This window comes from Scomber scombrus, chromosome 2 (genome assembly GCF_963691925.1).
Source record: "Scomber scombrus chromosome 2, fScoSco1.1, whole genome shotgun sequence".
NCBI lineage: Eukaryota > Metazoa > Chordata > Actinopteri > Scombriformes > Scombridae > Scomber > Scomber scombrus.
In genome coordinates, this window is record NC_084971.1 from 15,280,428 (window position 1) to 15,306,590 (window position 26,163).

General features: G+C 37.7%; 2 protein-coding genes across 2 annotated transcripts in view; both read left to right on the forward strand.

Annotated features, from left to right (window-relative positions):
- The window catches only part of zgc:174863 (uncharacterized protein LOC100136852 homolog), a 304,874-nt gene that overhangs the window by 166,484 nt on the left and 112,227 nt on the right, over positions 1 to 26,163 (forward strand). The window lies entirely within an intron of this gene.
- The window catches only part of usp43a (ubiquitin specific peptidase 43a), a 104,597-nt gene that overhangs the window by 72,094 nt on the left and 6,340 nt on the right, over positions 1 to 26,163 (forward strand). Inside the window, exons 7-13 of the mRNA XM_062431112.1 lie at positions 2,051 to 2,219; positions 5,019 to 5,130; positions 12,495 to 12,598; positions 15,569 to 15,646; positions 15,873 to 16,002; positions 19,156 to 19,275; positions 22,423 to 22,672. Of these exons, the coding sequence (XP_062287096.1) occupies positions 2,051 to 2,219; positions 5,019 to 5,130; positions 12,495 to 12,598; positions 15,569 to 15,646; positions 15,873 to 16,002; positions 19,156 to 19,275; positions 22,423 to 22,672 (963 nt within the window). The remainder of the gene's footprint in view (positions 1 to 2,050; positions 2,220 to 5,018; positions 5,131 to 12,494; positions 12,599 to 15,568; positions 15,647 to 15,872; positions 16,003 to 19,155; positions 19,276 to 22,422; positions 22,673 to 26,163) is intronic.

The following is a 26,163-nucleotide window of genomic DNA, read 5'->3' on the forward strand; positions in this document are numbered from 1 at the left end:
TTGGATGTGTATGTTAAACATGGTCAAAGTCTAAAAACGTGAGGTGAACTTATGTAAAAATGCTCCCTGAAAGTCAAAAACAAGGGCCTCAGGGTCCTTTGAATGGTCAGTTTGCAAAGTTATCCCTACTTGCCCATCAAACTGACATCAGATTGTTTGTGCATGCCTGCAAATTGCAGGGCTCCAGAATAAAAAATATAGAAATGGCAATCTGCATATATTCCCTTTATAGTTATAGAAGTTTATTATATAAACTTCTATATAATATATGGGTTTAAATAGGTTTACTCTTCACTTAAGCTGTAAATATGACAGTTATTCACTCATTTGTGGAAATTCTTGCTTAATCCTTCCACTGCTGTTGAGTTAACTAAATTCCTAAAATGTATTATTTACTGAGTAGTATTAGGCTTAATGATTCTATACCATGCTGTATAGTTTGGGTTGAAACAAAACTGATGGGTATTTTGCTAAACCTCCCCATATGACAATGTGAGAATAAAGGTGACTAAGAGGATAAAGGGAGGGGTGACAGAGGCAAAGAGACTTGAGATGAATTGGCTACCTAAAGGGCAGGCAGTATGCACAAAATGTCACATCGAGTTGCTCCTGTCTGCTGAGAAAAAAAACCAAAAAAGTTTTTTCTTTCGATGTTCTGATCTTATTTAACAAAGTCACTCTTTTTTTCTTTTTTTTGTTAATGAAAAGGTGTATTTACTGACAAAAATTCCAGTCATTCAGTCAGTCAACCACCTTTTTTAGTCATTTTCAGTATGGTACAATATTTGTCTGTGATACAAAAAAGAAATGCTTTTGCACAACACTTCACTGTGCGTCTCGAACAGAGTTCTGTATGTGTGCATTTGTGTATCTAAATAATCTGTCAGCTTTCTTTAGTGAACGCGTTACATCTAAATTCAACTATTCACGCCTGTTTTCTCTGTGTGTGTTGTGTGTGTGTGTGTGTGTGTGTGTGTGTGTGTGTGTGTGTGTGTGTGTGTGTGTGTGTGTGTGTGTGTGTGTGTGTGTGTGTGTGTGTGTGTGTGTGTGTGTGTGTGTGTGTGTGTGATGCTGGAAGGTGGCAGTGATTAATTGCACAGCAGGGATCGAACAAGCATTGTTTAATTAAATCCTCTGATAATGTCAAAGTTTATTTTTCCTTGGAGACAGGACGTTGGGCCTTCTGTATCCCCTTCAGCTATTACCCACTATTAATCACAGTATGTGCATGTGTGTAACTGTGTTTGTGATAACAGATGTAGTTCTTTTTACAGCTCCTTGGGGTAAATAGGAATCAAAGGGCAATTCTAGCATAATAGAAGTTTTCTGAAAATTTTTCCAGAATCACAGTGTAAAGTGGCACATTAGATGTTTCCCCTTGCATAACACTTTCTCATTCTGACACCCAAAGCTGTTTCATAACTCCACTCCATTTCAGTCCTGCCTCCCAGCTTCATAGAAAACATTTTTGATACTTTCACAGTAGAAGTGCTGGAAAAGGTGCAACATCACAGACTCTAAAATACTTTTTTTTTTGCATTTTGACTGAAGATAACAAACCTAACCTTTACCCGAACCTAAGCTCTAAAAATGAAAAAAAGAAATACTAACAATTTGTTAGTTTGTCCTCCTTTTGTCAACTACTATACTTAACCTCAAATTATTCTCCTCATTCTGTGCACCTGCTCATTAGTGAAAACAAAGCTTGTAGACTTGTTCTAAGAAACAGCAGTTTTCTTAATCGGAAACAGCTTAAATTACAGTTTGTTTAACAATTTTATCAAGCATGTTACATGTTTCATTTAAAAAAAAAAAAAAGTTTTACATCCACTTCCTGTTTACTCCCATATTAGTCTTGGAAACTGTTGTTCCAAATGGTTATATATCGATGACATTTTTTTTTGGTATTTAGGTCTTTCCTGAAGAAAACTGTTAAGGTCAGGCACAATGGCTGCCAGCAACTACCATATTGCATGCTAACAGTGAGAGCTCAGTTTGTGCTTAGCTATCATCCTTTATTAAGAGTTTTTCTTTCCTCTGCTCTGCTCAGGGTATCACCACAGCCTCCCCTCCTCTCCTTACACGTCTGCTGCTGGGCCTGATGGTCAAAGATTACCATCATCTGGCACGCTCTCCTCTGAATACCTGAACCAAGGTGGCTCCACAAAGGTTCTTCTCCTTATCTGCAACACAGCAGGATCTGGCCCTCAGGCCATCAGGTGAGCTGCCAGCTGATGGATGTTCATATTGTTATTATTTAGTATTTTTTGATGGGCTGGCTTTTATTGAATATTATGTATTAAGTTTTTTCTTTATCTAAAGTAGTTTTATTAAGCACACAGCAGCAAATAGTCATCTAACTTAGCTTACTTTTCAGACTGCATTTAAAAGATGAGTCATCTTACATTTGTGAGACTGTATTTTAGTCTTCAAATACAGCAGCATCTTTCCTACTGCTCTATTGTGTCTACATATTTAAATAGAATACCACATTCATTTTTCTCTTTCATCACCTAATGCTGTCTCAATTTCAACATCTAACCTCAGTTTGACTCTGACCTGTATATCTATTTGCCAAATTCCCCAGACTCTGTTGGTTTTATTTAGCTTGTGCAGCTTAAGCTCCAGCTGCAAGCTGACAGTGTAGAAACCTGGGACAGATCCGAACAATGATCCCAAATTGGAGCACTTACCCTGTGAAAGTTAGGTTAAATTGGTTTGAACGTGTTACTTTAATGAGGGTAGGCAGTGTCATTTGGGTGCTTAGTTCTAAGAATGAACAACAAACTACATGTACAACAACTACACAATTATACCAAACAGCATCCAACAGATGAATAGGTAACAGGTGAGCTATGTTTAGGGATACAAATCCCACAGCAAAGTTGAAAATAAGAACTGAAATACTCTGAAAATATCTCTTCAATACACTGTAGGCAACATTCCAAATATTTAAAGGATCCAGACTCTGATGAGAATATTTTGGAGTCTGATTAACATTGACTTATGCAACTTATCTTAGTTAAAGTATGATTATTTTACACCTACTCAAACATTATTCCACAGCACTACAGAAGATCACAGAAAAGAGTGAAACACTTGCTGAAAGATTGCAAGTTTATTTGCAATAGCACATTTCAACAGAATGTAAAAGCAACACAAGGCAATATAAAAATACATTTAAATACAATAAAAAATGTTATATTTGAAATAAAAATAAGTTAAAATACAGTAAGTGATATAAAGCAAGAGAATAAAAGTTACAGAGTAGGCACATCTTTGAAAAACATTCAGTTCTTCGTGTAAACGTAATACTTAAAATTTGTAAAAATTGCATTCAGCTATGTAAATGTGTGTTTGAGCTCCATAAATTCAAATTTATAATCTATGGTATATTTCAATGACCATTCTTTGCTTTGTTCACTCTTTACTGTGCATGTTTATGAATCGCAACCTTGTTAAAAAGTTAATATGTATGCTAATTGTCCTATTAAGAGCCAGTAGCTTATTTCCTTTGGATTTAACAAGATTCAGGTTTTCAGAGTGGTGTGCAGTTAATTGCTGTAAACTGAAGTCACTGTAATGTTTGTTTCTGAAGCCATTAGGAGACAATGTGTATTTAGCCTGGCACTGTTAGTAGTAGCATTCATACAGTAATTTTATGAACCATCACCATTAATGGTGCCCCTAAATAGTCTAGAGATTTTCCCAAAGGGATCAATTAAATGTAATTAATTAATTCCAAATTTCTCCTTATTCATCCAATTTCTATCATGCATGATCTTGTTGTTCAACTCAGCAGATAATAGTGAAACTCAGCATGTCCTTTACTGCTGTGTACACAATGCTCATGCTTATAAATGTGTGGATGGGGTTTAGATGGGACCAGATAAAAGACATTCTTATGAAAGGCCCAATAATGTCAGGATGTGTTACTAGATGTACAACTGTAGAAATGATCTGGATTTCTCTTGGTAGCCATCTATCCTCAAATCACTTGTTAATGTATTGCAAAGCTTGTGGTGCATCAAAGTAACTATTACAGTTGATCAATTATTTAGTCATGGATTTTAGAATTTCCATTCAAGAAACTAAATCATCATCATTTATCAATAATGTGGACACCTAAACAAAGAATGTAGGCACTTGGTTCACACACCCCTACCTACACCAACACAATTGCCTTTCCCCTTATATAATACAGTATACCCTCTAAGTCATCCACTGTTGTGTAATCACATGGAGCATAAGCCTTGAGTTAACCTGGAGGTATAGAACTCATTAGGAAGCACTGATGCATCAGTGATGTACAGACTCATCTCTCAGCTTTATTTGGCTCCTGACTACACATAATGTCACTTCAAGCTGTCAGTACAGGGCAATGACAGTGACACCTTGACAACAAACAGCTTGGCAGTATCATCAACTTATTGATGATACAATAAGTTGCAAGGACCTTCACTGGCATAGTTTTAATAGCCTTAATCATCCTAAGGATAACCAAGACTAACCTTCAGTGTGCCAAAGAGTGAAGAACAATTCTTGTTTGGAAAATAAATACATATAAATACATGTTATTAATACCTTGACACTTTGAGTTTCAATATGAATGAAAAGTGCACTACATATTAAATACATATTATTATTATTATTATTATTATTATTAAGAATATTATTATTAAATTATGTATTTGTTCTTTTACATAGATCACTTGCCGAGATAATCAGTCTCAAAAGAAAATACTAAGGAAAATTATCTCAGCCAAAAGCAATTTAAGGAATTTAATACTACAAGACTCTCCTATTGTGCTCCTTTGATTTAAAAAATGTCTACACATTTAATTCATCATGTGTAAACAAGTTTTTCTGGATAAGAGCAGCTAAGATGTGTGCAAAATGGAGTATCTTTCAATACCTCAAGCCTACTGAAATACGCCTCTTCTCTTCTCCTCTCCTCTCCTCTCCTCTCCTCTCCTCTACTCTCCTCTCCTCTCCTCTACTCTCCTCTCTTCTTTCAGGTTTGGACCTCCATTTCTCATGCGTGAGGACAGGAGCGTCTCCTGGGACCAGCTGCAGCAGAGCATTCTCAGCAAGCTCTATTATCTGATGCTGAATGGATCTCAGGCTCAGGTAATGCACCACCAATAACCAATAACATGTGATGCACAAAATGTCATGCCCTGGATGACTCAGCTCAGGGGTCCCTCAATCTTCTTGACACCAGTGTACCAGATTAAAATAGCAGTGCAGAGCAGATTTTGATCAGTTTTCATTAATGGTGGGTTTTGTGTTTTAATAGTTTCAATTGTTTGTTTTTGACTGACTGAGACACATTTCAAGCATCTGAAGTAGTGCTTCAGGTGCTTGATTTTCATGAATTTTATGATGAATTTCAGTAAGGGCTCATTGCTCTGCTGACACAAAAAAAATTGATTTCCTGTTTAGCAAGCTGAGTGAATAATTGTTGGATTCTGTGATGAAGTTTGAGTACCTGTAGGTGGCACTTAAGTCATTGTGTATTTGGTCATAGTGACTAATCGCTCCTTATTATTGAATACCCTCTGTAGTTCTTTTTTTTCATTTATTCCAAATTAATTACAGTTGTTGCTCAGTAAACTGAAACAAATTACTCCAGTGCATTTGTCCTAAACAGTTTCCAAATACACAACGGACTATTTTTTCAAATGCTTAGTCTCTGCACTTGATTGATAATATTCAAATTATGTGTCCTGTTGTTCCTTTTTTGGATGTTTGTGCTCTTTAGAGAGCTTTTGTGTCCCTGTATATTATGCTGAAGTGTCTTTCATTCAGTCAGAGGAAAGTATTTAAATGTAAAACACTGTAAACTGCCTTTTATCAAAAAGAAATCACTTTAATTCACCATACAGTTTTTGCGAAGAATGCCACAGAGGACATTATGTGAACAAACAAACACACACACACACACACACATACACACACACAAAATCAGCTCAAGAATTTTACAGACAAGTAATTATGGTTTTATGTGCTGAGTGTAAATGTAATTATGTCACCACCCACTAACACCGCAATAACATAAATCCTCGTCTTTAACACTGTAGAAGACAAGAAGAGGAAAGAATGAAAAGAAGCATGTTGCTTTATAATTTGTGCTGCTACTGCTACATTTGAACACTTTTCTGAATTAAGAATTACACAATATAAGCTGTGATGCTGTGAAGTCTTGCATGTCAGATTTAAACTCCACTTTCTCCTCCACTCAGTATGCATTGTGAGTTTTGACAATGATCCCTGACAAGCATGCATCCACTTCAGCTTCATCTGTTTCTCTATAGACAATTCAGTTGATATGTACACCCAGAGCTCTAAACTATACTGTAGCTCCACTCCTATACACACACACACACACAAACACACACATGCATGCACACTGTCCCCACTGCTGGTCTTTGAGTTGCTATGGGCAACACCATGGTGGCAGACAATATTTGAGGTGGCCTTATCCAGAGCAAGCAGCTTTCAGCTTTATAAGAAAAGAACCAACGAGGAGGAGAAAGGCAGATATCAGCCTTTTTTACTGATCACTATTTCAGTTTCTTAGTAACCTCCTCAAAGCCTGTCAGGCCAGATACAAACTCCTCAAACCCTATTGCCCTTGTCTCCTTTTCTTCTTAATAAGAACAATCACAAGGGTCCTTTGGTTGCAGATTGTACAGATTTTGTCTTTGCCTGAAAAGGGTACCCATATCCCAAGGGTGCAGCACTTAGCTCCTGCTGATGCTTTGTTGTCTCACTTCTAAAGAGAATATCTTTGAAATTTGTAGTGCAGCACATTCAATACGTGCACACATAAACACATACATACAAATAAAAATAAATAAAATAAATACATACATAGATGCTCCTGTCCATACAAAGAAATAAAAACAATAATAAAAAGACAAAGGGAAAAAATGAAAGTGATAAGTAAAAGAAATAAAAATAACATTATACATTTGTTCATTGTACCAAATGCTATTGCACCTTATAATAATATCATTGCATGTTATAAGACATTTACATATATTACAGCACATTTCCACAATTGTACTATATACAGTTGTTACTGCTGTAGTGTGGAGTGTTATGATTATGTTGGGGGTGGTGGTGGTAGGGGGACAGTGTTTTGTGGAGTTGAGTTCAGTCACGGCTTTGGGCTAAAAACTGTTTTTGAGCCTGGAAGTTCAGGTCTTTAACGCCCTGTAGCACCTCCCAGATGGCAGCAGAGAGACGAGACCATGATAATAGTGTTGCATCTTTCAGAATGCTGCTGGCTCTGCGGAGGCATTATGATCTGAAGGTGTCTTCCAGTGACAGCATGGGGAGTCCAATTATGTTCTGTTATGTAACTCTCCTGTATGCTGGTCAACAGTTAGCATACCATACTGTTATACAGTATTTCACTACATATTCTTTGGGGCAGCGGTAAAAGGAAATAAGCAGGTTGATGGACAAGTTGGTTTTGCTAAGTGTCCTTAGAAAGTAGAGCCACTGTTGAGCCTTTTTCACCAGAGCAGTGGAGTTGATTGTCCATGCTGTGATGAGTTTTTTATGTAAAGTGATACATTGGTTTTTGAACACCATCCTGCCAGTTTGCAGACTTCGCCTCTGTAGGCTGTCTTGTCCCCATTTGAGATCAGTCCCACCACTGTTGTGTCATTTATAAGTTTGATGATTTTGTTTTATGGTTATGTGGATGTGCAGTTGTATGTATTACGACCTGGCCTAAGGGAAAACTCTGATGCAACATGAAAAAATTAGACTCCCCTCCTCCCTGAACTAGCAACAAAGGATTTGCAATTCTTTAAAGGTTTTGTTTAAAGCTTCAGGGTGGGCTAACACCAAAATAATAAACAAAAAGGAATTAAAGCTAAGCAACCTAAAATTACCTACTCAAACAAAAGGAATAAAAAGACCAATCAGTATCCTAACTCCTAGCCTAACAGGAGAACATAGAGTAAAGCAAAAATGCTACCCACCCCTTCCAAACTGGGCTAGTATACAATTTTAGCAAATCTAGATCCATTTTACTCTGAAACATGCTCGCTGGCTGGTTGGTTGGAAGTGGAGAGAGGACAGCCCGCAGGAAGCTGGCCTAAAAACTGCAGGCTTGGATGGCTGGAACCAATCTGTCGCTGGAACAACCTACACACTCACACAGTCAGAATCATTCAATTAGTCAAAGATCACCTGCAGCCCATCACACACAGGCACCGCAGCAGGATGACCAGTGAGAGGGAGAGATATCCATAATACATGCACACACACAATAAGTGTGTCGACGACCTATGGCTAATAATAGTGGTCTATGTATAAAGGAAACAGAGGAGAGGACTCAGCATGCAGCCTTGTGGTGCACTGGTGCTGAGCGGTGGAGACTGAGTTTGACTGTCTGTGGGCGGTTGGATAGGAAGTGCACAGGAAGTTCCTAAGGCCTAAGTCAAGCAGTTTTTGTGACCATATGTAATTCTCACAAATGTCCCCTTCTGTCCAAGGTGAGTCAGTGCAGTGTGATGCTGGTCCAATCTCTATAAAACCAATCTTTCAAAGCACTTTGCTAAGATGGGTATGAATGCCACTGGTGTTCTGTTTGGGCACTGGTATGATTATGGCTGGTTTCAGCCAGGCAAGTACAGTAGCCTGGGACAGGGACAGGTTGAAGATGTCAATAAACACATCTGCAAGCTGGTGGGTGCAGTCTCTGAGCACTCTTCCTGGAATCTCATCAGGCCCCACAGCAATCTTAACATACACAGTGCTGAGAATTACCTCCTGTGTCAGTATGGTAAGTATGTGAATGGTGGTAGCTGGTAGGGGTGTAGCTATATTGTCTAAACCTTTTGTCTCAAAGCAGGCAGAGAAGCAGTTAAGTGCCAGCAAGGCATTATTGCCTGTAGGTGGATGCTAGATGCCTGATGGTTAAGTGGTCCTCAATCTTGTTCTTGTATGTGGCCTTAGCACATTTGATGCCTTTATTTTGGTTGTGTCTGGCAGCGCTGTACTGTTCTCAGTCACCAGATCTGAAGGCTGCGCTATGGTCCTTCAGACTGATCCAGACCTCCTTTGTCATCCATGTTTTCCTTTTTGAGAAAGCACAGTTTGTTGGTGGTGACATTTTCAACACAGTTCTTGATGTAGAAGAGAACTGCTGAGGTGTATTCCTCTGCATCTTGATCAGAGAGCAGATCCCAGTTGGTACTGTATAGAGCACTAAGTTTACCCTTCACCATTTTATTTGAGTGTCCAAATGTTGAGTGTGTAAATGTAAACACTACATAGTGTCCTCAAAGTAGTGTCCATTGGAAGGAACACTTTCCGCTAAAAATCCCACAATGCAATGCTCCACATTTTAAAGATGTGAAAACTACCATCACACGCCTCTACAGCTAAAATTGATGACACAAAATGACAACAATTAGTGTCTGAAATGTTCATTTGCTGCTCACTATTGAGTAAACTATTCAGTGTCTATTTATATAGGGAGTAGTGAATGAGCGAATAAGGAGTGATTTCAGACACAGACTATGATTTGTGAGCTTGATGTCATCATTGTGTAATATAAATATACACATTATCTGTTGGAAAGGCTGTTTACTCCTTCACTCCTTTGACAGGCTGCAGGTGTGTAAGTACTGCACTGCCATTTATTTGCTGCTTTTTCATTATAAAGTGATTTGGTGCCACCTAGAGGTTTGATCAGCAAGATACAATGGTTCAAGGTATTACAAAAAAGGAAAACATGACTTTGGTACTGACTTGCATGTCAAAAAAACAGGTCTATTTTCCCAGCTCTGGTGTTCAGTAAAAAATAAATAAATAAAAACAGGAAGGAAATGTCACAACTGAACATGTGAATGTTAATGTATTTGATTGTGTGCCAGGGCTCTGTGCCAAATAGCTAGTAGAGTTATTGTCAAGCCTGAGGAAATAGGTAGAATTTGTTTTTAATATGGTGGACAGCCTCCACCTTCGTGCTTTTTGTTCCTAAGACACACTCACTTATTGGCTGTTTTGAACTGAAGAGGAAGAATATTTCAGCTTTCAAAATGTTGCTCTGTGACATTAAAATAACACTTAAGTTAAACTGTTTTTTCCTTTTTTCAAAATATTTTGCTGTTGTCTGATGTCAGTTGATTCCAAATTATCTCAGAAGTACCCCTTGCCTTTCCAATAATCATGAAATGAATGAATGAATCAAAATAAATGCATAAGCTTATCATAACTAGTTTAATTCTCCCAGATCTACTGCTAACAACACATCACCCAAGTAATTGTGTTAAATCACTGTTTTTAAAATTATCCTTGTTTGGAAATTCTCCCAAAAGAGAGGCTGAATTGAGCATTGGTTTGTTTTTTTAGCCAGACTGTGGCTAGACAGGCCAATTATATCAATAATAATCCAAAAGTTTTGAAATTCTCTGAGTCTGTTACTAAGTACAAAAGTAACCTGAGTTCTGTTGGATTTACTTGTATTTTTAGTCAGAACATTTAATTTACTTTTAGTCAGATCCCTAAATTTCATCACATTTGATTTACTTTAACATATTACAAAACATGGCCATGCCTCACTTTGAGTCCCCTTTGTCTCCTCTTTACTGTAGATGTCATAATCAGACACGTTTAATAGTGCTTTCTTCTCACAAAGCCAAGTCTCTGAATGGTAGTCTTTTAAGATGATTTCATCACTATTTGATTTGACAGCATATTGAGGTATTAACCTTTTTAATAACATCTTAATAGTGATGTAAATATTGCATCATGTTTGGTGCAGTGCAGTGTCATCTCGGTTGTGTGGATCCTTAACTTTCTTAAATTCATTCAAAAAACTTGTGTGATTACTCATTAGTGTGAAGTGTCTTGGCTGCTCTTCTTCATTATAGTCCAACTGTGAGATAAAGCCATCTGTGTGTATGCCTGCTCAGGCCCTTAAAACCAAAAAGAGAGACTGTGTCCTTTTCACTTGCTACTTTAGACTCCTATTAACCAACTAATTTAGTTCTCTTTATGCTCGGCTGAAGCTCCTATTCTGTAACAGCATTCGCTCCGATTTAGGACATTAGCAACCTGACTCTGCTCTCTGCTCTCTAATAACTCAGCCCTCCTATCTCTGCTATTGAGGCAGCAGAGAAGTTATAATCCATCTATAAATGCATTTTCACTATTCAGGTGTGGCGGAGCCAAGACTAGTTGCCAGATGTAAATCAGGGAAGTTTTGTGTTTTTAACTATGGTGGTGATGTCAGTCAGAGAATTTTTGGGTTTGCACGTCACATCATTTCAAAATCGGAAACTGTTTTGTGTAACTTATTCCAAGCCTTACTGTCTACTGACAAGCTTTACGAGAGCCAAATACTTGACTTACTTCTTGTTTCTATCCATTTTAATGACATATTTGGACATCTCAGCATCTTTGACAGTTTCAAGAGTTCACTTACTGTACTAAATCAGTGTATATTGCTGTATTAGACTACAAATAACCACTGTAACAAAACACTCAGCTCAACTCAGCATCACACCTTAAATAAATCAGTTAATACCAATACTTGACAGAATTATGTATATACACTATGTTAATGGTAAAACTCCCTTAAATTAAAGTAAATTATGAAGCATACTGACATTTAGAACACACTTATATATTTATTTTTCTTTGCTAAGTGTTCACTGTGTAGGTACGAAAATGCACGAACACTGAAGCATTTCCATTTTTTATTTTCCTGTACTAGGACACCTCTTCATGAATTCATTGCTTACACAGAGAGTAAAAAAAACTTCTCTGCACATGCATCATTTAGTAGAAGTTGTTTATTTTTTTTGTTGCTGTTGTTATCATTGTTGTTGTTATTGTTATTTTTCCCCAAAACACGTAGTATTTAGATGTATTTTTTGCATTATCTTGCATAATCTGTTATACATGTAACGCTGGATTGCATCTTTTGTAATCTTGTCAATTAGCCAAGCACATACTTAAAGCACGAGCTGTGCTACTGAGTAAATGTGTCTTAGAGAATGTCAGGGTGTTATTTATACTACTATTGTCCACTGAAAATATGCTTATGATATTTACCATCACGGTACCTTTCTTTCTTTGCACTTATAAATACTGCATGTTGTGTGTCTGTGTCATAAAAGATACGTTTGTTTTCAGTGACTATGAAAACTTTACACTGCTGCAGCATGATAATGTAAAATACAACTTGTCAACCCATAACTATGCAGAGAGAGAGAGAAAATTAAGTGGCTGCAGGTCAATTAGCAAACAACTGGAAAAGGCTGAGGGAGTCTATACTGTGGCTTGTTTTATTTGAATTGTAAGAATAGAAAAATTGTTGTTGTTGTTTTTTTACTACAAACCAAGATGAGCTTTCCTCTGACACTGATGGTATAGATTAGGTGGGTAGCAGCTCTTTAAGCGTTTAACAGAAGACAAATCTCAGGTTGCAGCTGTATTAATGAGTATTTCTCTCCCTGTAGAATGCTGGGGTGCTGTTTAAGGTCCGAGTGGTGGGAGGATCGGCATCCTACAGTTACTTGTCCCCACAGGACAGCAGGCCTTTGTACCACCCTGCGGTTGACAGGTAAGACACACAAACACTCACACATACAGTACTGAAGACAACCAACACATACTCCACATAAACACTGATGCCTCCACATACCTCACAGGCATGCACATAAACCTTCTCTATGCAGTCAATAAAACATTTGTGACAGCATAGATATACTCTCAGTCCACACATACTGTACATGCATAAGCATTCACATCAAATAATGCGACACATAAATGCTAAAACACCAGTATATACCGTACATGTCACTTTTTATATGGCCTTTAAGTGTGAATGATGGGGGGGGGGGGGGGGGAGGATCACGAAAAATGCAATAATTACATAAAAGCAATTTACAACAATGTTTTCAAGGGCTTTACACATTGATGACTTTTAAGTAAAAGAACACATATCACATATAGTCGGAAACACACAAATATTTATATAACTTATTTTCAAAACCATGGCATTAGACAAAAAGCCACAATTCCTTTCAGAAGCCAAAAGACCTGAGGAGGATTACAAGGAACTTATTATGTCACTATATATACAATATACTATATATATAACAATATCAGTTTGACGGTGCAAAGATAAGGCCTTTATTTCCTGTGTGATGAAGAGCATTAGGGTGCCACCATAGTACTGAACATGTTCTAAATCTCTGCTGCTGTTCCTCTGAGCTGCAGTGAAGGTCAGGCCTTCTACAAAGGAGCTAGGAAATGAGATTGTTATGCTAGACATTCAATAGGTGTGTGTGTGAGTGTGCTTTTTTTCTTTTCAGTCGTGTTTTTGTGTGTAAGCATGTTTCTGTCAGTCTACCACAGCCAATTGCTTGTATGATGAGGCATATATATTATTTTTAAAATGTGTTGTCTTTTCTTTTGCCACATGTTTCTGCATATGTCAACCATATGTTTATAGAGATGCTATGCATTTGGCTGAATGCACAGTAGAGCTATTAAAGATTTGGTCTGAATATTTTGCAAATTTCTGTTGTACTATGAAAGAATTATATTAATTAAAATATTGCTCTGGTCACCTTGATGTATAATCACCTTGTTACTAAGTGATAACTACTTGTCTGTATGTTGCTATGGAGCCTGGAGTGGGCCCCCAGAAAAATAATTAGACTTTTGCAGAGTTTAATTGACCAGCAGTTTTGTGTTGGCTGGAGTCAGGATAATCAAAGCCCCTACTGCTTTGAGGATTGGATTTCATTTAGTTTCCAGCTGTCACACTTCTCACATATATTTTAAATTCAAAGATTTCATCATTTCAATTAAAATGGTAATGTTGAAGCTGTCAAAATTAATTGTGGGGTATGATATGACTGACAAACACATTAGCAAATGTAATTCTGAGAGGTGAGACTTTAAAAAATTAAATCCATTTTAAAATTAAATTAATCCTTTAAAAACAACATAGGAAAATAGTATTAATAATTGGGAGTGTAGTTATCTTTTTATTATGATTTTTTATCTTATTTTTAATTATTATGAGATTCACAAAGCCAAGTAGCCCCATGAAGACAGAAGGCAAAAGAGCATTTTTAAAATGAATTTAATTGATTTAAGGATAACTGCGTCTTGTATTATGTATTGAATGTGATAGGTTTCTCATTCATCCTGAGGCAATTATTATTACAGTGCTCATGTGAAACTCAAGTGGAAGGTTAGAGGAGCATTTTTGGATTTAGTTAATAACAAAGTAGGTTTGAGAGTCTGTTCCTTTCCACAATCAGTGTTGTTAAAAACAATGTTGCCATTTTAAGCTTAGGTTCAACAGGTTATGTAAGTCTGACATCTAGTGGTAGTGTATGAGAAGTCGCCTTGGCCAAAATTGAATACTTCATGTGAACATACACGGTCGCCCAAAAAGTTGGAATAATTTTGTTTTCAGACACATTCCTCTTTTTATTTTCTATTTATACACATCAGTAATCACCTTTGACCAGGTATAATGAGATTGATCAATACAATTTTGAGAATATATACACTTTATCTATCAGGAATACATCACATTGTCACAATCATTTCATGGAAAAAGGTAAAAAATATTTTATTCCAACTTTATTGGCGACCGTGTACATATATATATATGTACACGTACATATATGTACACGCAGCACTTGCACATAAATGCATACTCTTAGGAATATACATACATACATGCATATATGTACATTCATGCTTGTATGTATATGTGTGAGAGCATGCATGATGTACAGTTTGTGCAAGTGCTTATTAGCGGTATATATGTATGTGCAAGTGAAGTATTTAATTTTGGCCTTGGCAGCTTCCCATAGTAACACTCAGTATGTACATGGTTATACATTAAACATCTTCACAGTGAACAAGTAAACAGCTTGAGTTCCACTGTGAAGTAAGAATTAAATTACTCATAGTGAGTCAATCAGAATCGGTCTGAAGTCTCCAGACTGTCCTTGCAGGAATACAGATGCTTTGCAGAATCAAAGGGAACTGATTTTTGACACAACTCCAAAATATCTGCTACTTGTGATCCGTCATGTTCACGAAACAAAAAAATAACTCTTGCCCATTGTGTCCAGTCATTGCTAAATCTACCCTCACCCTCTATCAATGCTGTTTAGCTGTTGAATACGGATGCCGTTTTATCTTTCCTCCTGAGATCAAACCAGTGATAACAAGGTCTGCAATAAAAACACATCACCCCCACCATGACTGATGTTTGAATATTAATACATGATGTGAAACCAGGTCTCATCTGTGCCCATTGACTCTCTGTGTGATCTTTCTGGTGCAAGAGTGTGAGTGTGTTGTCTCCCTGTGTTCACTGTCAGGTCTATTATTCACAGTGTGACACCAACACAGATTTCAGCCTGCTTTGGTTTTCTGTTTGCAGCCTTCCAGATATGAGGCAATACTTTCCACAAACACTGAGTAAATTAACATCATACACAGTGTGAGATTGGTATTTGAATTTATGATGCAATTCTACTGTTTTGCTGCATTGTAGAGCCCTGAAGTTTTGCGGCCCCGGGGGACCTCCACATGTGAAGGTTGTCATTGAGTGGGAGCACAAGATTAAAGAATGGTAAGAGTTGTATTAAAACATTTTTGCTTCTAGTGGAGTATATGTATGTGAACAAAAACATAGGCAGAACCCAGACACAGTTTAGATTTACTCCGTGTCTGTCAAATGATACAAACAGACTCTCCCACCGATCCAATCACTTTAGACACAATTCTGCAGCTTAAAGGGAATGATGCATCCTGTGTTTATGTGTGTGTGTGTGTGTGTGTGTGTGTGTGTGCTCCAGTCTGTTTGGCAGCATCCAGGAGGAGGTGGTGAAGGATGCGGAAAGTGTAAGGAACCAGCAGCAGCAGCACCTACAGCAGCATAGTTGTACCTTGGATGAGTGCTTCCAGCTGTATACCAAAGAGGAACAGGTGAGACTGAAGGCAACGCCACTATCAAATAATCAACATATATCTCTGTATTTTAGTGTCTCTTCCTGTCTAAAATTCTAATTACTGAAACTAGCAATGAAGTACATTTTTTCATATTATGTGTAATAGCCTTAGGGTGACATCCAAACTTATACCTCTTAGTCACACTTCTACTTCCTGTCGTTGTGAGGGACAGTGACCTCTCCTGTATCTACATCATTACAGTGTACAAATAGCATATTTCCTTAGCCTTAACTTCCATACACTTACACCAGCAGTGAATTCTTTTTTGTAGCAAGAGTGAATGAAGCAAAGCAACAGATGGATAGAAAATGCCGGAAAGCTGGGAGGCAAGTGTGAATATTTCAAGGGATGGTAGGAGTGAGTGACTTTACGTTTCTGTTGTTCTGTCATTGATAATGTTGCATGGTGTGGTTCAGAATCATACATGTAAAACAAATTCTTGAACAGGTTTTGTTTTGTTTTGTTTTTTTATTAGTCTTAAACTCCAATTAGTCTGAAATCATTCATTTCAATGTTTGATAAATCTAACCAATATAACTTAATTTTACATTATATCCATTTTTTGGCTGAGCTGAGGTGGTGCTGCCCCTCAAGTTTAGAGTTAAGTTTCATTCTCATGTTTTATTTCTTATGAATGTTGAGCAATGTGGTGAGCTGAAATCAGGCATGTTATTGTTTGATGTGCACATTAGACAGTTGCAGTTAGTTGTGCAACAAAAATGAAGCCAACTCTACAAGAGTAATGGCATGCAAAATCACACAAAATCTGCTTCCTGTCATGCAAAAAAATATTACACATGACACACAAATGACTTGTAAAACCATGAATGGCAGGAAATAACACAACACATTAACTCTATAAACCAATAAAACAAAAGCTTAACTCATAAAAAATGATGTTTTAGCTTGGAGGATATGTGATGAGCAACCAACTCAAAGATGTGTACAAAAGCTACTCTGCACACTACTTAAGTATTCTTATTGCTATAGCAGTTCTTTAGACCTAATAAATGCAATGATGATTCAGAGCCTAAGTGCTGGTGAACAGCCCTGTACATTATGAGTTTATGGACTGTAAAACCATCACCAATTAGTGACTGAAATGAGCCAGTGGAGAGGAAGCGTAACTGTAGCTCTTTAACTGCTGTACAGCAGGGAAAGCTCAATTGCCGTACATTAGCTGCTCTAAATGCTGTATGAGTTTATCAGAGTATGGACAGACTGACAATGAGCACATCACTTTTCAAACACCTTCATTGTCATATCACCAGTTACATTAATTGTCAGTTTCAAATGCTAATCTATGAAGAAATGAAATTGCACTTCCCAGGCGTGGTGAAAAGGTAGCATAAATGCATCAGATATTCAAACTTGAATTGAAAATTAAGGTTTAAAACTGTAGCAGTGTTCATAGACATGGATTGTGCAAAAGATTATAAAGTTGTGGTCAAAAGCTGACATAGACTTGTAAAGAACATGTAAAGAAGAGCATATTTGGAAGAGATCATTTGTGCTCCCTGAATCTACTTTGGTTAAAAATAGTTTTTGAGTTCATGAAGTTAAACTATTAGTTTGATTTTTCAAACTAGTAAGTGAAATGATTAAAACTCTTTCAGTGTAACAGGTAGATAGTAGATGATGCCCACTTGGATGCCTGAAGGAGCAAAACAAATCCATAAATGCAGATGTAAGGTCAAGACTTAATAGCTTATGTGAACTTAGTCTCTTCTCATATACTTTTCTTTGGTCTGATATTCATGGTATGTTTCAGAATTATACTTGACCTCTTGGCATTGAGCAAAAAGAGGTAATTGCCATGCGTGTGTGAAGGTTTGTCATGTTCATTTTAAAAGGCACCATGCAGAGGGTGACATTTCATATTCAGATTTTTAATTTTCGGACAGATGTCATCAGTAACTGTTGACACATTACACTTGAGTATGAAGGATGCCTCTTTTCACAAGATATGTGTTCCCCTGATTTTTCCGCCTCTTTGCATTTAGTCTTTATGTCTTAAGTTGGAGGAACTACAGAAGAGACATAACAAGGGAAATGGGGTGTACCATCTCTCTTTTTCTTTCTCTCTCTCTCGTACACCAATACATGTAGTGACACAGCTGTGCTCATGACACAGCAGACATTTGTAATCGGCAATCAATTGTCTCATCAGAAACATGACAACACAGGTATTCATTTTGTGATTATTGTAGTAGAGGTTGAAAACTGTGATTCCAGTAGTCACTGAACTCAGCGTGCAGCATGCCAATGAGACTGATAGGATTGTGAAGCCTGTAAAGTATTTTTTCTCCTGCGCTAATTATGTTTTATTAAATGATTCAGACAATACTATTTAATTTTCTGATCTGTTTTTATAAAATAGAATCTGAAAAATCTGTATAACACCTTTAGAAGAGAGGCACATAGTTTTGAAAGAGGGACAATGATTCCCTGGAGCCTGGTCTGTAACCATAGCAATGGAAAATGTAGGTTTTACCATGACTGGCAACATGACAGGTGTAGACTACCTGATATTTTACAGATAGAATTGATCTTTTACCAAAATGCTAGTTAGGACTGGGCTGATTTGATTTCAATAACATAATTCTTGTGAAGACAGCCATTGCTTGTCTGAGCTGTGTGAAGAGCGAACACAAAGCCAAAAGTATTTCGCATGTGTCAAAACCATACTTTACAAGTGTAAGCTGTGCGAAGATGTCTTTTAAATATCAGTCAAACACAGGTGACCATCATTCTCCCAAGCTGCTATAAAGAGCCTCTTAACCCTTTAAGCAAGTAGAAAAGAAGGCAGCAAAACTTTTCTTCTAATGTGTTATCTTGCAGTGAAGGAAACCTAACTCCACTCTTGAGAATCATATAAAAAACAAAGTGTTCAATCATTTGCTGTAAAGTGTGTTCTATGAACCTCAAAGATGAAAACCAGCAAAGAAAATAATCAGGCACACGGAAATAAGATTTTTTTTTTTTTTTTTTTTTAAACTTAATTTAATCAGACACGATTATGTTGTTTTTTTTACAGGGTTTTGATTAGGGTGGATTTAATAAAAGATGGATGAAAGACTACTTCCATATTAATTTAATTTAATTAATAGATTGATTGACTGATTCCAGCTTGCCCCAGACGATGCTTGGAAGTGCCCCCACTGTAAGCAGCTTCAGCAGGGCATGGTAAAGATGAGCCTGTGGACACTCCCTGACATACTGATCCTTCATCTCAAGCGCTTCCGACAGGTAAGTGAGCTGAAAACAGCTTATGGTTAATACAAGTACTATATTTAATATTTCATTAAATTAGATATATCTTCAAGTTGCACTAATCTATTTTGAAACAACATTGCTCAAATTACTATGTAAATTTGGAAACACGTGGCTGGTAGTGATGAACTCAGAGAATTATCACCCCAGTCTGCAGTTGCTCTGAGGTCTACAGAGATTTTTTGTATGTTTGAACTTGTGGTTTCAGCTTGGTTCACTCTCACCACTCACATTAACCTTCTGTCAACAGCAGGCAGCTATTTCCAGCAAAGATGTTCTGATTCACCCACCTGTCCAGTACCAAGCTGTAAACAAAGGCTGGGAAACATAGTGGACCATTTACCCTTCTAAAGAGCCCCCAGAAGTTGGTGGAGGCCATAACAGAGTTAAACAGAGAGTGAACATTAGATTTTTCTAATATTGGCCAAAAACACAACCTCAATACATTTACCATAAGAAATTAAAGGTAATATTGTCAGTATTGTTTTTACAGCTTGTACTGTTGTCTCTGGGTGTCCAAACATCAATTAATGCAGGTTTGGTGATCTTTATTTCTGTGAGGAGTGGAAGTAGCAAAAATGATAAACCAATTCCAATAGCTAACAGTGAATCAGATTAAATGCACTCATATTCATTATTGCATCAAATATGTCATAGAAAATATGGATTCAAGCCATTACAGTTTAAGGGGATTAAAGCAAGTGATGTAAGTACTTTAACATAAGTAGGAATCCTTCTTTCTAGCACCCTTTAGGTTTTTCTCCATGTTGCTTAGTGGTGTGACAAACCAATCATTGAAACATACCATCTCCCATAGGTATTCAGTTGGGTTGAGATCTGGTGATTGCAAAGGCCATGGCATATGACTCATATCATTTTCATACTCATTAAACCATTCAGTGACCCCTCGTGCCCTATGGATAGGGGGATTGTCATCCTGGAAGAGACCACTCTCATCAGGATAGAAATGTTTCATCATAGGATAAAGGTGATCACTTTATCATGTGATAAGGTGGTGAAACATTATCAACTTTGTATTGATTTACAGTGACCCTTCCTTAAGGGGACACAAACATGCCCGCAATATGCCCCCCACAGTATAACAGAGTCACCAGATCCCACTGTAGGGGTCAAGCTTTTAGACCTGTACCGTTTTTTCGTTTAATTTGTCACCCATCTACACATGCTTGCCAACATACAGCATTACAGCCAGAATGTCACAAACCCATTCATCCTCCATCTCCACCAATAACAAGTTTGTCCCTGCCTAGAGCTGTAGGAGCCCACATATACACAAAAGTGAGGTTTTATGCATTCTTGCTGTTTATTTGATGGCAGAGCATAATTGAATTCAAGTGGGATGAAAGAGAAAGTGTTGCAAGAACTAAATGCTTGGCATTATTTAACAAAAAAGCATTGATGATTTCATTCAGGTCTGCTGGTAGGTCGAGACATTGTTAATAATAATAGTAAATAAGCTTTATTTATATAGCACCTTTCAAAAAACGGTAATGGTATTAGTATTACCCAGGCTTTTCTTACTATGACAAGTCACAATGTCTGCTGTCTGCCCATACTTCAATCAGCTCCTTGGTTCATGAGCACCAACAACATTCTTTCCCCTCTGCAACGCACATTCACATTAGGAACCTTCCATACAAATTCCAACAAAGTAACATTCCCAGGGAACTCATTAGTTTTCTCACACATGCCTGGATACCAGGAATGTCAACATGTCATGGCTAAAGTGTTCAAACTGCTGCCCTGTGTCTTGAATGCCTCTCCAGATGCCTCTCTAAAGAGCACTGTCTAACACGTCCGTCCAAAATCCTCCATAGCTGTTCAATCGGGTCTGGACTGCGAAGGCCATAGCATATAATTCACATCATTTTCATGCTCATCAAACCATTCAGTGACCTCTCGTACCCATCAGGATAGAAATGTTTCATAATAAAATAAAATGATCACTCACAACAACTTGGTATTGGTCTAAGGGGACAACCCGACCTAAACCATGCCAGCATGCAAATGCCCCCAACAACATAACAGAGCCACTGGATCCCCTCACTGTTGGAGTCAAGCATTTAGACCAGTACTAGCATTTCCTTTCATTTGTCACTTGTATGTATTTATGCTCACACCATGGAAACTGCTCTACCTTTTCTATTATAAAGTAAATTGATGTGAAGGCCCTCTCCCTGGAATGCATAATGGCCAACACAAATCAATTCAGTTCCTTAAAGCCCTTCTCTAACCTTGAATTATAATTTTTATCAGACCAAACTGACTTATCAAGATAAAAATTCCAAGCATGCAACATACGAACTGCTTTCCATGTCAGATGATACTAGTAATACCTATTGAAAGCTATGTGTGTTGTATGTAATAGTCAGTGAGCCTTCTCCACTGAGTTTACACAGGAAGTTCTGTTTACTCGGCAAGAGAAGTACTTCTCAGCCTGATTGTATAAGCTGTAGCCCTAGAGGAGCTTTCCAGTTTGAAAAAGCAATCTTCATGGCAATTTCAGGGTTCTCTTTGCTTGAGACCGAAAATCTTTTGCAGAAATCACAAACTGGAGGTGTGGAGGTTGATTTCTCTCCACCTTTGCATCAGGATTCAGTCAATCACATTTTGTGCCAGGGACCAGTTTTGCATAGAAAGACTTTACCAGAGCACAGTGCTTCACACAATGCAGCTCATAAGGTCAAGAGGTTATGCAGACCTTTCCACCTTGTAAGGTTACTATTCCAGGAGGGGCACTGAGTTTTTAATAGTAAAGCATAGTTTATTATGGCATGCTATAATTATCTATGAGAGATTAAACTTTATTGCAAGTCTGGTCACTTTATGGAAGTCACAAGCCTGTTTTTCATCTTTTTTCCTTATTGTAGTAAGAGCAAAACATAAATGAATAAATAAAAACTTGCTTTAGCATCACTGATGGTCCAACTTACTTTAACATGCTTGAAAGTTTCAACCTAGACACCAGTGCAGCTAGTTTTCTACTAAACTAAATCCTTTTCTATCCATCTCTGTTTTTAATATTGTTTAATGTTGCTTTTTGTGTGAAATTTGTTTTTTTTCCGTAGTTGCACACAAATATACTGTATAATGTTGAAACAGGTGGGCGAGCGGAGGAACAAGCTATCAACCCTGGTGCATTTCCCTCTGACTGGTTTGGATATGGCCCCCCATGTGGTGAAGAGGAGTCAGAGTATGAGGAACCTGAACATGGGGGCCTGGCCACCATCGTGGAAACAGTCCTCAGGCCAACACCACCAACCTGCTGATATGAACCTCCCCCACGACTATCTGTATGACCTTTACGCTGTGTGTAACCATCATGGAGGAATGCACGGTGGACACTATACTGGTAAGGAATAGGGTGGCATAATACATTATTTACTGCATGATTATGCGGTCTGTTATGGATTTGGACGACTGATAAATTAGTCAGATCAGTAACAATTTTGATGATTAACTACGTCATATATCAGGTTAAAAACCAAATATCTGGTTACACTTTCATGAATATTAAGATTTACATCCTTTCCCTCATCTATTCCATATGTGTTAAAATATCAAAACACATGCAAACCTGATGATTCCAGTTCCATTATAAAATGTGTTCATATGCTAATGTTATTAATGAACAACACACCAGTCTATGGCACTTTAACACAGTCTTCACCAACAGTTTTGAAATTGCTGTATAAACTGTTCTCTAGCTGACCCGGACTATTTTTCTAGCAGTAAGCTAAAACTAATGCTTAATTACTATTTATTTCAATGGTCTGACAAAGTGGTATTTGGAAAAAAAGATGGGAGCATGGACTGACTATTGCGATCAGTACATAATTGCCAAAAAAACAAACAAAACCTTACAACAGACACAGGCAAAATCCTCAGAGTCAAGTGAAGCAAACAGCACCTAAACATTAGGACAAGTGTTGTATGCCTTTGGAGTGTCAAAGTATGTAAGGTGGACAACGTTTTATGTAGCTGTGTCTTCAAATCCTGAGTTGTTTATCATCTGTGGACATGCTTTTTATGTCACCCTGGATATGCATAACATAAGACAAGACAAGACTTTATTGATATCATTAGACAGGTAGAACGGGGAATAGAATATGTTTTCACCATATTAAAAGGGCAAAAAGAGATGTTTACCAAAACAAATTAACAAGGTATGAACATCACCAATATCCATATCTCCACAGTGCTTGAAAGTGGAGGATAGAGTTTGATATATTAGATGGTCAGTGTAATAAACTGTGAGACTGGTGAGCGGACTTCTGCACCTGTGACGTGCATGTGCCCGAGTGATCTGCCTGCTGTCGGGAACGAGCGGTGAAAGTGGTGATGAGCGCCTGGAGTTGTGGCGGATGCAGACTTTTGCTTTGATCTTTGCCATGTTTTTCCTCTTTTTCTGTATCCAATTAAACTTACCCGTTACCAAACCTATTCGACAGTCAGGATATGCTTCAACAACAAACCAATGTGAAGTAGGGGAAAACATCGTTGCTATTCTTTCGGCATTGCTAATACCTCCAGCAAAACATTGACATACAGTGGTGTTGGAAAGTTTGTTAACCCTTTAGAATTTTCTCTATTCTGCATAAGTGTTTAGTTGTTGGGCTTCCTTGCATTAACCGTCTGCTTCAGATCCTTCCTCAGCATTTCTTTATGAATAAGGTCACAACTTTGACTCAGCCATTCAAATACATTGGACTTGTGTGTTTAGGGTTGTTGTCTTGCTGTATGACCCATTTTCTGTTGAGCTTCAGTTCTTCTCCTGTAGACCTCTCCTAAACTATTACACACCTTGCTCTTTGTGTGATCTTTTTTGGTTGACCAGTCCAAGGGAGGTTAATATTGGTGTTGAATGTCATCCATTTGTACACAATCTGCCTGTTTGGTGGAGTCCAAACTCTTTAGAAATGGTTTTGTAACCCTTTCCAGCCTGGTGAGTATCAGTAACTCTTCTTTGAAGGAATTTCCTTTGTCCAAGTCATGACACAATTCCACAAATATGTGTTGTGAAGCTCAGACTTTGATAAGGAAGACTCAGGTTCATCTTCTTTAAATACGGTCAGGGGGCCCCAGAATCACATCTGATTGTCATCCCATTGATTGAAACACATGACTCAAATTTCCCCTTCAGTTGAATTGATAATCCCAGAGGTTCACATACTTCAACAAATAAATGCACAATTGTAAGGCTTATATCTCGGTTGTTTAATTGATATCTCTTTATCCAGTTCTGTAATTTGTAAAACCTTACCATTGAATCCATGGACATACATCTTTCAAACCACGTTATTAAGACCAGTTCTTTGAGACCACCTCTCATGGTCTAATCAGTAGATGGAGTCTGTGCTTTGGCCATGGAGATGGACCCCTCCATATATGACCACTTGTTATCTCATGAACCAAAGTCCCATACCTTGGTCATCTCAATGAAGAAAATTAAGATGTTTATCTCGAGTTGTCAAACTATTTTAGAAGTGTCTGCATGCAAACTGACTTAAAGGGGACATATTGTGCCTTTTTGTGACTTTTCTGTGGTTTTTATGCTGTTATGTCAGATGTCTTTATGATGTCTAAACAAGGTCAGAAGTCCAAAACTTGAGTTGAACATATTTAAAAACGCTCCCTGCAAGCAGCTTCATCTCCTCTCAACTCTTTGTGTGCAATGTTATCTATACATCGTCCTCGTGACATCAGATTGGTCACACGTACTCACAAACGGCTGGCTGTTCCGTAGAATTTGTATCTAAGGTTGTTACATGAGTTGTTCATGTTTTCCACTCACATATTTCAAATCAGATTCGGTTCAAACTTGTACAAATCACCTTCAAATAAAACCTCAAAAAGGTTTAGGAACGCATACGCTGGGCTTTGGGAGACACTGTTGACAGGTAATTTGACACACAGGTGAGGCCAATCTCATGTGGGAGAACTGGAGAGAACAAGTAATGGGATGGGAGAAGATGGGGATATAGTTGCCATGACAGCTTCCTTCAATACTTACATCCCATCTCTGGGTCTTTTATGGAATGGAAGTGAACCAGGGGTATAGCATGCACTATAACATGGATACAGCGAGGTGATGCATCATTTACCTAAAATAAAAGTTAAAAATTAGAAATTATAGTTTGTCCATCTGTTACTACTTGACAGATGGATTAAACACACAGCAACCAATCCATTCTTCTGAAACCCCTCATTGGTCACTGTTATGACCTGGCTCAAGCAGCCACAACAAAAGGGAGACACCAATGTCAGGTGCTCCCAGTGGGGATAATGAGCCACCAGTAGGACAGACAGGTGAATAGAGGTCTATGAAAGGCACTTTATACATAAAACATATTATTATTATCATTATTTATTTTATTTTTTTTAATAAGCAGCGAACCCCCAAGTTGACAAGGGTCATCACAGTCATACAGTGTGTCTGCTGAAGGGTTGTCTATGTATATCTACTTTCTCTCTGTGTGCGGTACAATAAGTCTAAACCTCTTTATGACAGGTCAGGACCACTTGTACAGTTTTTTGTAAAGAACATTGAGTTTTTATGTTTATAGTATGTTGTAGAGGTAGCAAAAGCTACAAGTGTCATAACTAGTATCTTTTTGTTACTATCACAAAACCCCATGACAAGACAGAAACCAATAATGAATGGATCCTTTTAAAAAAGATGTTCTGTGTAACCACTATCAGATATAGCTTCTTCCTCAATGCCACAGAGCTTCAATGTTACAATTACAAACACACAAACAGCCATACATTCTTCAACTGCAATCAACAGGGCGAGCAAAGTTTATTCTTTAAGAACTCTACCGCAGCATTATCAATCTCGGG